The sequence below is a fragment of the Hemitrygon akajei genome, chromosome 11 (genome assembly GCF_048418815.1).
Source record: "Hemitrygon akajei chromosome 11, sHemAka1.3, whole genome shotgun sequence".
Classification (NCBI taxonomy): Eukaryota; Metazoa; Chordata; class Chondrichthyes; order Myliobatiformes; family Dasyatidae; genus Hemitrygon; species Hemitrygon akajei.
Genome location: NC_133134.1, coordinates 51935921 through 51952428, shown reverse-complemented (window position 1 = coordinate 51952428; position 16508 = coordinate 51935921). Strand labels below are relative to the sequence as shown.

At 43.3% G+C, this 16508-nt stretch overlaps 1 protein-coding gene across 2 annotated transcripts in view; it reads left to right on the top strand.

Moving 5' to 3' along the window:
- Positions 1–8144: 8144 nt before the first annotated feature.
- top3a (DNA topoisomerase III alpha) overlaps positions 8145–16508 on the top strand; it is a 31804-nt gene continuing 23440 nt past the window's right edge. The window contains exons 1-6 of one of the 2 annotated variants that reach the window (XM_073060854.1): positions 8145–8364; positions 9215–9274; positions 10770–10843; positions 12159–12234; positions 15311–15419; positions 16192–16335. In XM_073060854.1, the coding sequence (XP_072916955.1) occupies positions 8227–8364; positions 9215–9274; positions 10770–10843; positions 12159–12234; positions 15311–15419; positions 16192–16335 (601 nt within the window). In that variant the 5' untranslated portion in view covers positions 8145–8226. Of the gene's footprint in view, positions 8365–9214; positions 9275–10769; positions 10844–12158; positions 12235–15310; positions 15420–16187; positions 16336–16508 lie in introns of those variants that run through there. The other variant, XM_073060855.1, reaches the window with a different exon arrangement.

The following is a 16508-nucleotide window of genomic DNA, read 5'->3' as shown; positions in this document are numbered from 1 at the left end:
AGGACATCTTCAAAGGCAGTGCCTCAAGAGGGTGGCATCCATTCACCTGACCCTCACCATCCAGAGCATGGCTTCTTTTCATTGCTACCGTCAGGAACGAGGTAGAGTGCTTGAATACACATACTTAATGTTTTGGAAACAGCTTCATCTCCTCTGCCGTCAGATTTCTGAGCAAACCATGAACATGACCTCACACTTTGCTCTACTTATTTTTATGTACATTTATTGTAATTTTTCATGTATTGCACTGTCTGCTGATACAAAATGAATTTCACTACATACTACGTCAGTGATAATAAACCTGGTCTGATTTGTTATATACTAAATCAGGCCATCATCAAGATGGAGTTACACTGCCTATCTTTTGCCAAAAAACTTACCTGTATCATGATTAGCTCTTAAACGTGATCATTCTAATGCACTCCTGGCAGCCTGATCATCTGTCTTCTAAATTACACTGCATCTCATTCACCCTATTTTTCTTTCTCAACTACAGTTTTAATTTTAATAGCTACACTGTTGCTAATAACTCCTTCCTTAGCCTTGTCGTTCTCTTCCTGTTACGTCATTCAGGCTTGCAAGATGTCTACTGTACTCTCCTTGAACCCTGTTCATCGTTGAATTTAATGACCACTTCTGCATTCAGCTGTCCACGACCTAAGCTCTGCCATTTCCTCCATTTTCCTCCTTTAAGGTTAGTCAGAGTTTTGAGAAGAACCTTTCGGTCATCAGTCCAAATTGCACAGCTTGATGTGAAATTTTGTTGATAATGCTTTGAAGCAATTTAGGAATGTTTTGCAAGAAGTGTTACAATAGGGCACCGGATGTGGTGAATCATAAACACAAGAGATTCTGCGACCAATACCTCGGCATTCCATTCCTCTCTATGGATGCTGCGTGACCTGCTGAATTCCTGCAGCATTTTGCCTGTGTTACACCGGATGTGGTGGTTTGAATACTTCATCCAGCAGTCTTGATTAACAAACTGAGGATATAAAAGAGTCCAAACTCAGTTATTGGATTACCTGAAATTAGAAATAAACCTGATTCCTGTAATGGTGGCACATTTGGTTCACATTACAGAGACTAGCCTGTATGTAAACATGAGAAATAAGAGGATTAGGCCATTAAGATTCTTTGCATCCGAAGGTTTTTAGCTTTTAAGTTGTGCTAAATCCACATCCATTGACTCGCATAATATCTAAAACTGCTGAGCCCCACAGTCACAGCAACAGTTATACCTGGAAGTCTTATAAAGCATTTCAATCCACTATATTAAAGTAGATTAAAAATTCAACTGGCCATATCACCCACTATTAACTAATATGAACTGATTACCACGAGCCATCCACACTCAGCTAATGAATCAACACTCTTCCATCTGAAACTACTGAAAGAAACAGAATGAGTAACACAGATATTGAATATATACTAGGTGAGACAGTAATGTCCAAAAGCAAGAATAGAATCACTACTGACCAAATTGACTGAGTCCTGGTAACATCAGTGAAGGTGAGGTCAAGCACATTTACTTACGTGCTACCTACTGCACGCCCAGTCTGCCGTGGGCAGTGTTTAGATAACACGAGGGATAAACATGCTTCACCAATATGCACATCACAAACATAACTGCCCATGACAGTGCTTATAAAAGTGACAACTGCACAAAATTCCTAAAAGATTTTTTGCTAAGGATATCTATCATGTTGTGTGGCACAATGATCATCTATCAGATCCATCAAAACAACCCTTGCAATTTAAGTCCTGAAGAAGGGTCTCGGCCTGAAACATCGACTGTTTATTCTTTTCCATGGATCCTGCTTGACCTGCTGAGTTCCTCCGGCGTTCAGTGTGTGTTGATAGCAGTTCAAAACTGGGCATTTCAAAGTAAACTCATTATGAAAGTACATACATGTCACCAAATATAACCCTGAGGGTCATTCTCTTGTGGGAATTCACAGTAAGTACAAAGAGACACAGTGACAGACTGCACACGACAAGACGGCCAAACGACTAATGTCGTCGTATCCACAATCCACAATTTTCCATTACAATCAAGCCAACAGATCAATAATAAGTGTAAAAGTTCAGAAGCTGCACCAGGGAGTCAATGAAAATAAGATGTTACCCTGACGAAACGGCATCAAGCGAACATCATACGCAGCGCGTACTACAGCTCAGAGAACCCTCAACGAGTCAATAAGATCAAAACTCTGCAGTCCAGTCACATCCAATCTTAAATGTTGGCAGGTGATTAGAGAAGGCGTCATCCCCCGACGATGAAGATCAGAACCAAAGACAGGGCTAAAGTATTTGCCACCAGGCATACCAAGATGATTTATCTTGGATTCGTCCATAGATCCTCACCAAAGTACAGAACAAATCCAATCCGTCTTTATATGGCCAAACAGAATCTAGTTCCACACCGTACTGAGGAAACTCGCGGAGGTTCCTCGACATGAGACAACAAACCTTTAGAGTGCCTTCTAATATGCTTGAAGATCCCCGGGAAATAAGACAATCTCCTTTACAACATTGGAGACACAAGATACTACAAATACTGAATTCTGGTGCGGGAAAAAAAAACACAAGTCCCCGTACAAATTCGGTGGGTCGAGCAGCATCAATGGGATGGGGGTGGGGCGGCTCCCATCTGGTCCATCCAGCAGTTTGTTTTCAGTTCATTTACGATATTCCCTGGCGCAAATGTTACAAAATTCAAAATTGATTCACGCTAGCGTTAAATTATAGATCCTTTCAGTATCAATATTTAATTCTGAAAAGAACGACTTTCAAGGTCATGTGCTTTAGAGCCAGCGATGCCTCCCAACCTCAAAAATTCAGTTGCCAAAGTTTCTCAATTGTTCTATAATGCACACACCTGCATCCCGCGAAAGCCTTTCCAATCAGGGGTCCTTCTGAGGATAAAAAGGCTTGTAAATTTCTCATTAATGTCACATATACCACCATGATTCTCCGCACGACAAAAGAACCGGTACACTGGTGCACCAGTCCAACCTTCCCCGGCCCCGTGCTTTGCCCTATCTTTGGTTCCGAATACTTCAGTAGAGAGCTGTCACTGAATACATTCTCCCACCGCCTTATTTTCACCATGGACGTCCATTCCCTATATACCTCCACCCCCCCACCCCCCACCCCCAGACCAGGAAGATCTCAAAGCTCTTCGCTTCTTTTTGGATTCCAGAGCTAACCAATTCCCCTCTACCACCACTCTCCTCCGTCTAGCGGAATTAGCTCTTACTCTCAATAATTTCTCCTTTGGCCCCTCCCACTTTCTCCAAACCAAAGGTGTAGCCAGAGGCACCAGCATGGGTCCCAGTTATGCCTGCCTTTTTGTTGGCTTTGTGGAACAGTCCATGTTCCAAGTCTATACAGGTATCCGTCCCCCTCTTTTCCTTCGCTACATCGACGACTGCATTGGCGCTGCCTCCTGCACGCATGCTGAGCTCGTTGACTTCATTAACTTTGCCTCCAACTTTCACCCTGCCCTCAAATTTACCTGGTCCATTTCTGACACCTCCCTCCCCTTTCTTGATCTTTCTGTCTCCATCTCTGGAGATGGCTTATCTACTGATATCTACTATTATGGAGCGGCTGATAATACAGAATCTGAGGCCACAAACCAGGCACGCCCAGGATCCTCTTCAGTTTGCGTATAAGGAGAAGGTGGGAGTGGAGGATGCTATCATGTATTTGCTGCACAAATCACTCTCTCACCTAGATGGGGCCAGTTGTGCTGTGAGAATTACATTCCTTGACTTCTCTAGTGCCTTTAACACCATCCAGCCCAAGATATTAAGGCACAAACTAACGGAGATGGGAGTAGACTCTCACATGGTGGATTGGATAGTGGACTACTTGACAGATAGACCTCAGTATGTGCGGTTGGGAGACTGTAGGTCTGACACGGTGGTCAGCAGCACAGGAGCGCCGCAGGGAACCGTACTCTCTCCGGTCCTGTTCACCCTGTACACATCAGACTTCCAATATAACTCAGAGTCCTGCCATGTGCAGAAGTTCGCTGATGACACGGCCATAGTGGGGTGTGTCAGGAATGAACAGGAGGAGGAGTATAGGAAACTGATACAGGACTTTGTGATATGGTGCAACTCAAACTACCTGCGTCTCAATATCACCAAGACCAAGGAGATGGTGGTGGACTTTAGGAGATCTAGGCCTCATATAGAGCCAGTGATCATTAATGGAGAATGTGTGGAGCAGGTTAAGACCTACAAGTATCTGGGAGTACAGTTAGATGAGAAGCTAGACTGGACTGCCAACACAGATGCCTTGTGCAGGAAGGCACAGAGTCGACTGTACTTCCTTAGAAGGTTGGCGTCATTCAATGTCCGTAGTGAGATGCTGAAGATGTTCTATAGGTCAGTTGTGGAGAGCGCCCTCTTCTTCGTGGTGGCGTGTTGGGGAGGAAGCATTAAGAAGAGGGACGCCTCACGTCTTAATAAGCTGGTAAGGAAGGCGGGCTCTGTCGTGGGCAAAGTACTGGAGAGTTTAACATCGGTAGCTGAGCGAAGGGCGCTGAGTAGGCTACGGTCAATTATGGAAAACTCTGAACATCCTCTACATAGCACCATCCAGAGACAGAGAAGCAGTTTCAGCGACAGGTTACTATCGATGCAATGCTCCTCAGACAGGATGAAGAGGTCAATACTCCCCAATGCCATTAGGCTTTACAATTCAACCGCCAGGACTTAAGAACTTTTTAAAAGCTATTATTAATGCTTTTTGAGATAGTGATTTAGATGCATATCATATTTTTTTTACTGAGTTAAGTATTGTATGTTATTAGTTTTGCTACAACAAGTGTATGGGACATTGGAAAAAAAGTTGAATTTCCCCATGGGGATGAATAAAGTATCTATCTATCTATCTATCTATCTATAAGCCTACAGACACTCACAGCTACCTGGACTATTCCTCTTCCCACCCTGTCTCTTGCAAAAATGCCATCCCCTTCTCACAATTCCTCCGTCTCCGCCACATCTGCTCTCAGGATGAGGTTTTTCATTCCAGGACGAAGGCAATGTCTTCCTTTTTTAAACAAAAGGGATTCCCTTCTTCCACCATCAACTCTGCTCTCAAACGCATCTCTCCCATTTCCCACACATCTGCCCTCACCCTATCTGCCCACCACCCCACGGGATAGGGTTCCCCTTGTCCTCACCTACCACCCTACCAGCCTCCTGGTCCAACGTATAATTCTCCATAACATCCGCCACCTCCAACGGGATCCCACTACCAAGCACATCTTTCCGCAGGGATTGCTCCCTATGTGACTCTCTTGTCCACTTGTCCCCCCCATCCCTTCCCACTGATCTCCCTCCTGGCACTTATCCTTGTAAACGGAACAAGTGCTACACCTGCCCTTACACTTCCTCCCTCACCACCATTCAGGGACCCAGACAGTCCTTCCAGGTGAGGTGACACTTCACCTGTGAGTCGGCTGGTGTGGTATACTGCTTCCGGTGCTCCCGGTGTGGCCTTTTATATATTGGTGAGACACGACACAGACTGGGAGACCATTTTGCTGAACACCTACGCTCTGTCCGCCAGAGAAAGCAGGATCTCCCAGTGGCCACACATTTTAATTCTACATCCCATTCCCATTCTGATATGTCTATCCATGGCCTCCTCTACTGTCAAGATGAAGCCACACTCAGGTTGGAGGAACAACACCTTATATACCGGCTGGGTAGCCTCCAACCTGATGGCATGAACATTGACTTCTCTAACTTCTGTTAATGCCCCTCCTCCCCTTCTTACCCCATCCTTGACATATTTAGTTGTTCATTTTTTTCTCTCTCTCTGCCCATCACCCTGCCTGTTCTCCATCTTCCTCTGGTGCTCCCCTCCCACTGTCTTTCTCCCTAGGCCTCCTGTCCCATGATCCTTTCCCTTCTCCAGCTCTGTATCACTTTTGCCAATCACCTTTCCAGCTCTTAGCTTCATCCCACCCCCTCCGGTCTTCTCCTATCATTTTGCATTTCCCCCTTCCCCTCCTACTTTCAAATCTCTTAGTATCTTTCCTTTCAGTTAGTCCTGACGAAGGGTCTCGGCCTGAATCGTCGACAGTGCTTCTCCCTATAGATGCTGCCTGGCCTGGTGTGTTCCACCAGCATTTTGTGTGTTTAAAAAATTTGTTTAAAAAATGAACACATTTGACAGGCATTAATAGCAGTAAACCCACAGGCCACGGTTAATTTGATCAGAGGAACAGCATTAACGTCCATCTCAGTATCTCTTAAAATGTTATTGTATCCAAATGGGAAAAAAGTTTTATTATAATTAGAAATGGATCCCTCTGGCCTGACAAGGTATATTTCACAAACAGGTAGGACCAGCAGAAGTGTGTCCTGATTCAACACCCATAATTTGTTATAACATCATTAAAGATTGAGATTTTAATGGGAAGAAATGATATTTTAACCTTTTTTTCTACCATTTTCTATTCTTATACCTGAGCTTGGATACAGATTTTTTTTTATATTTCAGTGTCTCTTTCGTGATGTGTTACTTACGTGAAAGTGTTTTTTATTTACATTGGGTTATATGGGGTTAAAAACCTAGATTTTAAACGCATATCATGTCTGTTAATTGTATTGCTTGTCAGATATCTTGGAGCTCTGCAACTAACTTTGGTTGGGATTCCGAGCTTCTTCTGCGGCAGTCCCATGGGCTGAGGATGACTGTTTCCATTCCTGCATTTCTGGGGTGATTGCTGAGACTAAGGTGGGACCATTGGTGGCACAGAGGGTGCTTGATGAGGCAAGTGCTGAGTGATTAGGGAGTAACTGCATCCGCCCTGCTATTTGCAGGGACAACCCAGACCATCGCGGTTCCCCACCATTGAGCACATCTACACTGAGCGCTGTCACAGGACAACAGCATCCATCATCAAAGACCCCCACCACCCAGGTCATGCTTTCTTCTTGCTCCTGCCATCAGTAAAAAGGTGCTGGGGCCTGAGAGCCCAGATCACCAGGTTCAGGAACAGTTATTACCCCTCTACCATCAGGCTCTTGAACTAGAGGGGAAAACCCATCACTGAACTGCTCCCAAAACCAATGGACTCACTTTTGAGCACACTTCATTTCATGTTCTCGATATTTATTGTTTAATTATTATTGTTTCTCATATTTATTTGCACAGTTTATTGTCTTTTGCACATTGGTTGGTTGTCATCCTATTAGGTGAGGTCTTCATTTGATTCTATTGTCTTTTGGATTTACTGTGTATGCCTGCAAGAAAACGAATCTCAAGGTTGTAATGGTGATATGTATGTACTTTGATAACAAATTTACTTTGAACCTTGATACGTTGGGTAGACATGGATCACACATTTTCATGACTAAACGGGGATATTATTTGATCTGATTCTGATTTGGGGGAGGGGGGTTGTGAACATCCTTGAATCATTTTCATCTTGGCAACTGTTTGCTTTCAGAGGGTAATCAAAACCTCCTCACTGCAGATGTTGGCTTGAGAGGGGACAGTGATGTTGGTTCCCTTGCTTTGCAGAAGTATGTGCAGATATTGTTAGTAATCACCTATATTCTGAAGTCTCTGCAGTGGGTAGCCACTATCTCAGAAGAGTAGGGATTTCTGCTGCCCAAGAGATGACCTAGTTAGACTTTTTAATCATTAAAGGTTACTTTCCTTGGATGGTCAAAGGCTGTGCAAATTGTACTGAACTCAAGGGCGAATGTCACGTTGATATCCACCTTTGCTTGAAACTGGTTTCGAGATGTGGAAAGTAGTTCACGTTTTCAAGGGTCCAGTAGTGGACGTGACTGGGCTGAGTGGCGAGGACCGGGCTGAGCGGCGGGGTCCGAGCTGACCGGCCTGGACCGGGGCTGACCTACCGTGACAGCTGCGGGAGGTGACCAGCGGGGACCGGGCTGACCAGCGGGGTCCGGACTGACCAGCGGGGACCGGGGCTGATCGGCGGGGTCCGGACTGACCGGCCGTGGCAGCTGCGGGAGGGGACCAGCGGGGACCGGGCTGACCAGCGGGGTCCGGACTGACCAGCGGGGACCGGGGCTGATCGGCGGGGTCCGGACTGACCGGCCGTGGCAGCTGCGGGAGGTGAGCGCCAGGGGGCGCACGCGGACAGCGCGACTGTGAGGCGCCAACGCTGATGGCGGGTGAGACGAGCGACGTGAACGCGGGGCCTGGTCTTGTCTCGGCATGATAGCGGTGCTTAGGCGAATGATGAGCAGCGTTGTAGGTCGCCGGTCGCAGGTCCGTCAGGTGCTGTGCGTGGCCGAGAAAAATGACGCGGCTAAGGCCATTGCGGAGATCATGTCGGCTGGACGCTTCCGGAGGGTAAGAACCCGGTGTATTGACATTTAGGACATTGGAGCAACCACTCCCAACTTTATCCCGCCGCTATCCTTCCAGGGGAACCGTTTCCGAGCACCAGACATTACGCCACCATCACCATACCTCCCTGATTAAGTCAACCCTTGGGTACCTCAAATCTCTCAACTAACACAGCCCTCCACGTTCTTGAAGGACCGCCATCTACTCTTCCCCTCACCCCACACCCCCTGTCCTTCAGCCCCAACACCATCCTTCACCTCCCACCCCACCCCATCCTTCTCCTCCCACCCCCTATCCTTCACCCCCACCCCCATCATCCCCACACCCCCACCCCATCCTTAACCTCCCACCCCATATCCTTCACCCCAACACCCCGTCCTTCACCCCAACACCCCGTCCTTCACCCCCACCCCCATCCTTCACCCCCAACCCTCCCCCACACCCACCGCCTCCCATTCACCATCCCCTGCCCCTACCCATTCCCCCTCCCTCTCCCTGCCCCCTCACCCCCTTCCCTCTCACCTGCCCACCCCCCTCACTTGCCCCTCAACCCCCACCCTCCCCTCAAAACCCCTCATCCTTCTCACCCTCCAAAAGGTCTGCCAAATATTGCCACACATCTCCAGGATATTTCCCTACTCTCCCCTCTGGATGCCCTCTCTCCAGCCCCAAGATCACCACCACCACTGTAAATGGTTCTTCTCTTCCCACTCATCACTGACCTGAGTTAACACGTCCTGTATCATTTTCTGCAGGTGCTGCTTGGGCATTTTCGGTTTTTACTTTAGATTTCCACTCATCGTGGTTTGGTTTGGTACAATGTCAATAACATTTACATTTTTGCTTCATTTAGAGAGAAGGGCTTTCAAGATTCAATAAGATCTATGAATATGAGTGTAATCTGTTTGGTCAGGTATGTTTTCGTTTTCCTGCTCCTTTAAATGGAATCTTGCTTGTTTGATGCCATTCCTTCTCACTGCTGTATCTGTGCTGGGGGTGACTGGGAGAAGTGAATTGCTCCAACTTGCCTTCCACCCCATCCTGCATTCCCCCCCCCCCCCCAACTCACACACTTTGCTAACCTTCATAGCTGAACAGGTTTCATGTTGCTGAATGGTGGGACTTTTGGATAATCGAGCACTCATAATGATGTCCTTCTCCTTCCAGAATGGCAATTGTTTTATTCTAGCATCACATGTACAGAGGTGCAGTGAAAGCAGTCACCCACACAGATCATTCCAAAACATAAAGTACATCAAAGTCAAACAAAGAGAATAACAATGCAGAAAATGGTGTTACAGAGAAAGGTCTGGGCAAGGGTCATGATGAGATAGACTGGGATGTCAACAGTTCATCTTTATCATACAAGAGATCTGTTCCATAATCTTACATCAGGGGGATAGAAGCTGTACTTGAGCTGTGCAGTGTGAGTTTTGAAGCTCTTGTATCTTCTACCTGATGGAAAGGGAGAGAAGAGAAAATGTCCAAGGTAGGAGGGGTCTTTGACGATGTTGGTTGCTTTCCTGAGTAGGAAGTTCAGACAGAGTATATGGAGGGGAGGCTGGTTTTTTATGATGAATTGTACTGTGTCCACAACTCTTGATGTTCAGTTTAAAGTAAGAATACTTTTTAATTTAGACTAATCTTCCCAGACTTGTGAAAATTAGAGAAGTGTTCATAGAAGTGGAATGTGGGATGAGAAGTTTAGTGTACCCGAATTTGAGTTCCCCGTAGAAAGATTATTTTAAAACATTAAGTTCAAATGCAGGAAGATGTACATAACTTCCAATCTTTGGTCAGTAAGAAAGTTAGACATCCTATTCTGCGCAAGTATAAAAGATCATAGTCAAAACCTAATGTGCTGGTAGATACCGCCTCTTGAGAACCAAATCCTACTTACAAGGTCATTTTAAATTAATATTAGAATGTGTTAAATGAAAAGTTATTTTGTCAAGTGCAAGGGTGTGAAGGAGAAAAAAAACAAAACCACTACACAAAGTATTGTTAATCTTATTGTTGGTAAAATGCTGCCGCCATCATCAAAGGTTTCCTCCATCCAGACCATTCAAACACCATCCACCAATGGAGTTAGAGAAGCCTGATGACTCTCATTAGCAGGTTCAGACATAGCTGCTTCCCTTCACCCATTTGGATCTTGAACCAACCAGCAAAGCTACAATGTTATCGTCACTTTGAACTTGTTTTTCTAATCGTGTTCTTGTAAAAAATATATATATAATTTGTTGAATTTATGTTTTACTTACGAATGCTTCTTATGTGATGATGGTGCTAGTCAGTTTTCATTTCACTTGGGCATACATGTACGTGTGTGAATGACAATAACCATGGCTGTCAATGACTGAATGTGCTCCTTTTTCTTTTATTCCCTCCTATCTTCAAATCTGCAGAATGTTGCTATTGTGATGACTTCTGTCTCGGGTCACTTACTTGAGATGGAATTTAAAGCACCTTTTCAGAAATGGTAAGTTTTTAATTTAATACAAATTTAATTCCTCAAGCCTAAGTTGGGTTCGGTTTTTTTTTGGGGATAATATGATTTGAATTTAAAACTCCAGAAGACATTAAAACTGCAAGTAGAACTGATAATCAGAAAGCTTGCAGAATTTGCAAATGCTTCAAAGTTTTCCGCAACCTAATTCAGTTGGCTGATGTGATAGTGCAAGAAATTGAAGACTTCAGTTTTCAGAAGGATGATTCAGTTGTTAAGTGCAAAATCAAGGTCTGCATATTCTGCATTATGGAAGCTAACTAACTGGAGTATCTTACTGGACTAGTGAGTCATCTTTGTATCTCCTAAAGTTGTCTTTTACTTGCTGAATTGCTGATACTAATTTGGTATTGTAGTTTATATGCAATGGAAATGTGTAGATTCTACTGAGATGCTACACGTGTTTGGCAATCAGGGCAGACCCATCTCTGCACTGGTAAGTTTAAAACCCATTTTTTGAGCCCTGGGATCTGAACATATCTGCCTCGGTGAGCAGTAAGCTACCAATGTTTAACCATTTCCATACTCACTTAAGCATGTTCAGGATGGGTGATGTTATAATGTGTTTATTGCTGGCTTTCTTAATGGGCAAAAGATAAGCTCGTCCCTCAAATTGGTTTATAATTACTGAGGCTTTGACAGCTGGTTTGGCTGTCAGAACTCTGGCTTTCAGATTCCTTTAAATTTCTGAGTGTTAAAGTATTTAAATCATACTGTTGAAAAAGCTGTAAAAATAATAATTGAAATGCTGGAAACAACAAATACAATTAAATACGTACCATTTAAAGCATTTGTTTACTGTTATTTCAAGAAACTTATGGAGCTGTGACTGTCCATCGAAATAAAAGTTGTCACACATGGTCAGCATCTAGATTTCGTGCAAGAAACTTCATCGTGCTATTGCTTTACTACCGGGTTTTGTGATGGATGGAGTATTGGAAAATGGCCAGAATAATATCACTGAAGACTTCCCTACTTAATTAAACACCCCTCTTAGTATTTTAGATTGTGAATCTATGCCTTGCCACAGAATGGTTCAGCACTGCTGTTGCTGCCCAATAATCAGGCTTCTGTCACTTTATTGTAAACTTATTGATTTAAATTGATCTAACCTTGAAGCTTACATTTAAGTAAAAATCATACTATAATTTTGTCCATCTACTTCTCATATCAGAATTGTCCTGTCCTTCTTTAAAACAAAAAATGATTTTCACCATTTTGCTCTAAAAATGCAACATCAGGCTCTGTGTGGAATTTGCTCTTTGAAGTTTTTGTTTCCAATATCTAGGCACAGCTGTAACCCTGTGACCCTTTTTGAAGCTGAGATCGAGAAGTATTGCCCGGAGAACTATGTGGATATTAAGGTATATTTATTAATATTATCGGAATCATATATTGCATATACTTCATTCTACACCTGTCCATGAGGCTGTCTAAAATGAGTTGTATTTAATTTATGTTATACTTTCTGTAGCAGTTTTAAAAATGTAAGGAATAAGAGCATGAGTAGACTATCTAGCCCTTTGTCTGCTTCACCATTCATTAAGAACATGGCTGATACGTATCCCTATTTTGAATGAATACAACAGTTAAGCCTAGGATATACAATTCCAAAGGTTCACTGAAAAAAAAATTCTCATCGATGCTTCCACGTTATTCTGACAATGTACCCTCTGGTTCTAGGCCCCTCACCCAGGGGAATTGTTCACCCTGCACATGGTCTGTTGAGCCATTAATAATGGTGAATGTTTTGATTATAATTTGACTTGTTTTTAGTCTATGATTGTGAACACCTGTTTCACAAGCACTAATCCCTGTAGTGACCTACCAGCCACAACCTGAAACTTAACAATACATTTATTCCCACTTTTTGCTTTCTGTCTGATAAGCATTTCTCAACCCACATTCATTGTGTTACATCTAATTGCATGAACCCTGACCTTGTTGATCGTCTTTCTGTCTTAGACCTTATTGAATGAGTTTTAAAAATCAAAACCCTTCACATCCACGGTTCCCTCAGCATGTTCCATCAGGTTAGTCAAATGTGATTTTCCTTTCAGAAATCCATGTTGGCTCTGCTCGTAACATTCTTTTCAATCTGTTCTGTTACTACATGCTTCTTAATAGATTCTAGCTGTTCCCTACTACTAACATTAGAGTAACAATTAATAGTTCCTCTTTTCACTCTCCCTTTTTTAATGGTGATCTAATTAAATAATGAACTTTTTTTAAAAAAATGGATGGCTTGTTTATTAGCTATCCTCCATGTGGAATTCCAGAATCAACAGAAACTTGGAAAATGATAACCAAAGGATCCACTAGTTTTAAAGCCACCTCTTTCATAATTCTAGGATGTAAACCATGAGGTCCTTGGGATTTATTAGCCTCCAACTTCTTTTGTACTTGTTTAAAATTTTAACACCTACTTCCTGCATTTCCCTTTAAATCCTTGATTCTGTGATATCTTTTGCAGATTCCATAAAAGCATGTAAGTAATTATTGAGCAACACACAGAAAATACTGGAGGGACTAAGTGAGGCAGGCAGCATCTATCGAGGGGAATAAACAATTGACATTTTGGGCTGAGACCCTTCATCAGGACTGGAAGGGAAGGGGACAGAAGCCAGAATGAGAAGGAACAAAGTGGGTGGTTGGAAAAGGTAAATTGTTGAAGAAGAAGGGATCTAATAGGAAAAGACAGTGGACCATGGAAGAAAGGGAAAGAGGAGAGGACCCAGAGAGAGGTGATGGGAAGGTGAGGAGAAGAGAAGGGGTGGTAGGGTAACCAGAATGAAGAATGGAAAAAGAGAGAAGATGAAGCGGGAGAAATTACTGGAAAAGTGATGTGTTACTCCTTCAATCTGAGTTTGCCTCTTCATGGTAGTGGAGCTTAACCAATTGGCAGTGCATTTCTGGAACTGGTTCTTGCCATTTAATTTTTATTTAGAGATACAGTGTGGAACAAGCCCTTTGAAACCCAACAAGCTGGCTCTACCAGCAACCCACCTATTTAACCCTAACCTAATCACAAGACAATTTACCTTGACCAATTAACCTGCTAACTGGTATGTCTCTGGAATATGGGATGAAACTGGAGCACCTGGAGGAAACCCATGTGTTCATGGGAAGGGTGTGCAAACTTCTTACAGACGGCATTGGAACTGAACTCTAAGCAGTAATAGCATCTCACTAACTGCTGCTCTACTGTGGTGCCTCACTGAGGGAAGTCACTGTACCATACTGGGTCTCACTAATTGTGCTTTTTGGAGCTTGCTCCATTTAAGTGTGAGCCCAGCATTTCCAGAGGTGAGCTGAACTTGGATTTTCCAGTGGGTTGGATAGTGTGTGCCACTGGTGTAGGTGCATACAGATCACCTGAAGACAGCAGGTTAAATAATGAGCTCTTTAAGAAGGCTACCAAGATGCTTAATTTCTATTGGTTGAAACAAAGATTACAAGAGCAGGGTGGTAATGCTGAAACTATGAAAGACTAGTGGGCACAGTTAGAATGCATTGTACAGTTCTGTTTAACACACTCCAGGAAAGATAGGGTAACAAAAGGTTCAGGAAAGCTTTACAAGGATGATGGCAGCTTTGGAGAAGTGCAATTGGCTGGTCTGGGAGTTTTCTTTGAAATGTGAGACTTGAAGGGGATCTTGGGGATACTTTGTCTATAGAGTGGTTGCTACCTGGGATACACTGCCAGAGGAGGTAGTGGAATCATTTACAATTACTACGTGTGAGAGGCAAGTAGACAATCACTTAAAACACGAGAAAACCAACACACACAAAATGCTGGAAGAACTTAGCAGTGCAGGCAGCATCTATGGAAAAGATTAAATGGTCAAAACCCTTCTACAGGATGGGGCAATCACTTAAATAAGTAATGCATAAAAAAGCAGCCTTCTACTAGGATAAATGGGTTTAGTGCAGATAGGTAACAAAGGTTAATATGGACATAATGAGGAGAAAGGCCCATTCTCTGCTGTACGAGAGGAAATGTAATTGTATAAAAGTGAGGCGATAAATGAGTGGATAAACAAGAACTTTTTATTTTCCTCAGAAGAGAGGTTCATGACGGGGAACGTAGATTTAAGATAATTGGAGGAAGGATTAAAATGAATTTGTGGAAGATGTCATGTGTAGGAGGGTACACAGGTAGGAGGTATGCAGTATGAAAGGGTGGTGGAGGCAAAACCTTCAGCGGTTTGGGGAACAAATACCTGGACGTACTCCTGATAGTGATGACATGAGCTTCATGGGCAGAATGGCTTCTGTAAATGCTTATATCTAACTTGTGCTCCACTTGCACAAGTAGTCATTTATGGGATAATGTAAAGGATGGTGACTTTGTATCTGCAGAACTTTATTGTTGATGCTGCCCGACCTGCTGAGTTCATCCAGCTTTTTTGTACGTCTTTAATTTTGTTGACTTTCTAGAGAACCCTGGAACGAGAAGTGAGGAAATGTCAGGCTCTGATCCTTTGGACTGACTGTGATCGTGAAGGGGAGAACATTGGATTTGAAATAGTTCATGTCTGTAAAGCAGGTAAATATGCATATGGTGCTAGGTTCTACTGGTTCAATGTGCCTGTGTGTTTGAGTATTAATTTTTTTAAAATTACGGAAAACGTGCATTGATTTGGAGAGCTGATAGAAAGAGTTAGAATGTTAATCAGAGTCATTGTAGCTTTGCAATGCCTGCATCCAGTTTCTTTCTAATTCCTCCCAATCCTGATTTGAGCTGGCTCTCAGAAGCCATGCAAGATAGCTAATGTAACGTTGGAAAATTGCCAGTGCTGTATCAATGATGTGTATGTACTATAGCTGTGTGGCATTGATGGTGCTGTGCCAGTATTTTGTGTTTATTTCAAAAAATAACTCATGAGGCTGGCATCTGAATTGAGTAAGTAATTCTGTAAAAATACAATGAACAGCAAAACTTGGTCTTTCCTTGTTTAAATCTCAGTCCTGTGTTTTCTTTGGCTGACGGCACTCCCCTCCAACCACCCACTTTGATTAGAACCTCTCAGGTTTTACATTGTTGGTCCTTAGTCACTAGTTGGTAGCTGGCACTATAAATAGTTTAAATAGTTTTAATTGTCCTTGAGAAACAGGGCATTTATCCTTTTCCTGTTTTTGGCCTCTGCTGAGGTATTCTCTTTGTCATGGAGGAGGAATAGGTAAGGCTTTGGCTGTTCCTAGTTGTATTATTTATCCTCAGAACAGCTTTGTTGTATTGATGAAACACTTTCCTATGTGTTTTGTGAAGATTGAATTTGTTAATGGTGTTCACTCTGCGTGCTCTCTCCCTGAGACAGTGAAGCCCAACCTTCAGGTGCTCCGAGCGCGGTTTTCTGAGATTACACCTCACTCCATCAGACGAGCCTGTGAGAATCTTGGGGAACCCGACCAGAAAGTAAGCGATGCTGTTGATGTAAGGCAGGAGTTGGACCTTAGGATAGGTAAGAGGCTTATCCTATATTTAATATGGTTGCTTTGAGCTTTCCATGTGAAACAATGCTATGTAACTTGCAGATTGGTTGACACAGCACACTTGCTCCTGTCATGTTTGTTTCCTTCATCACACCTCCAGCAACTCTATTGTTCAGGTTCAAATTATTCACTCTGTTGTTCA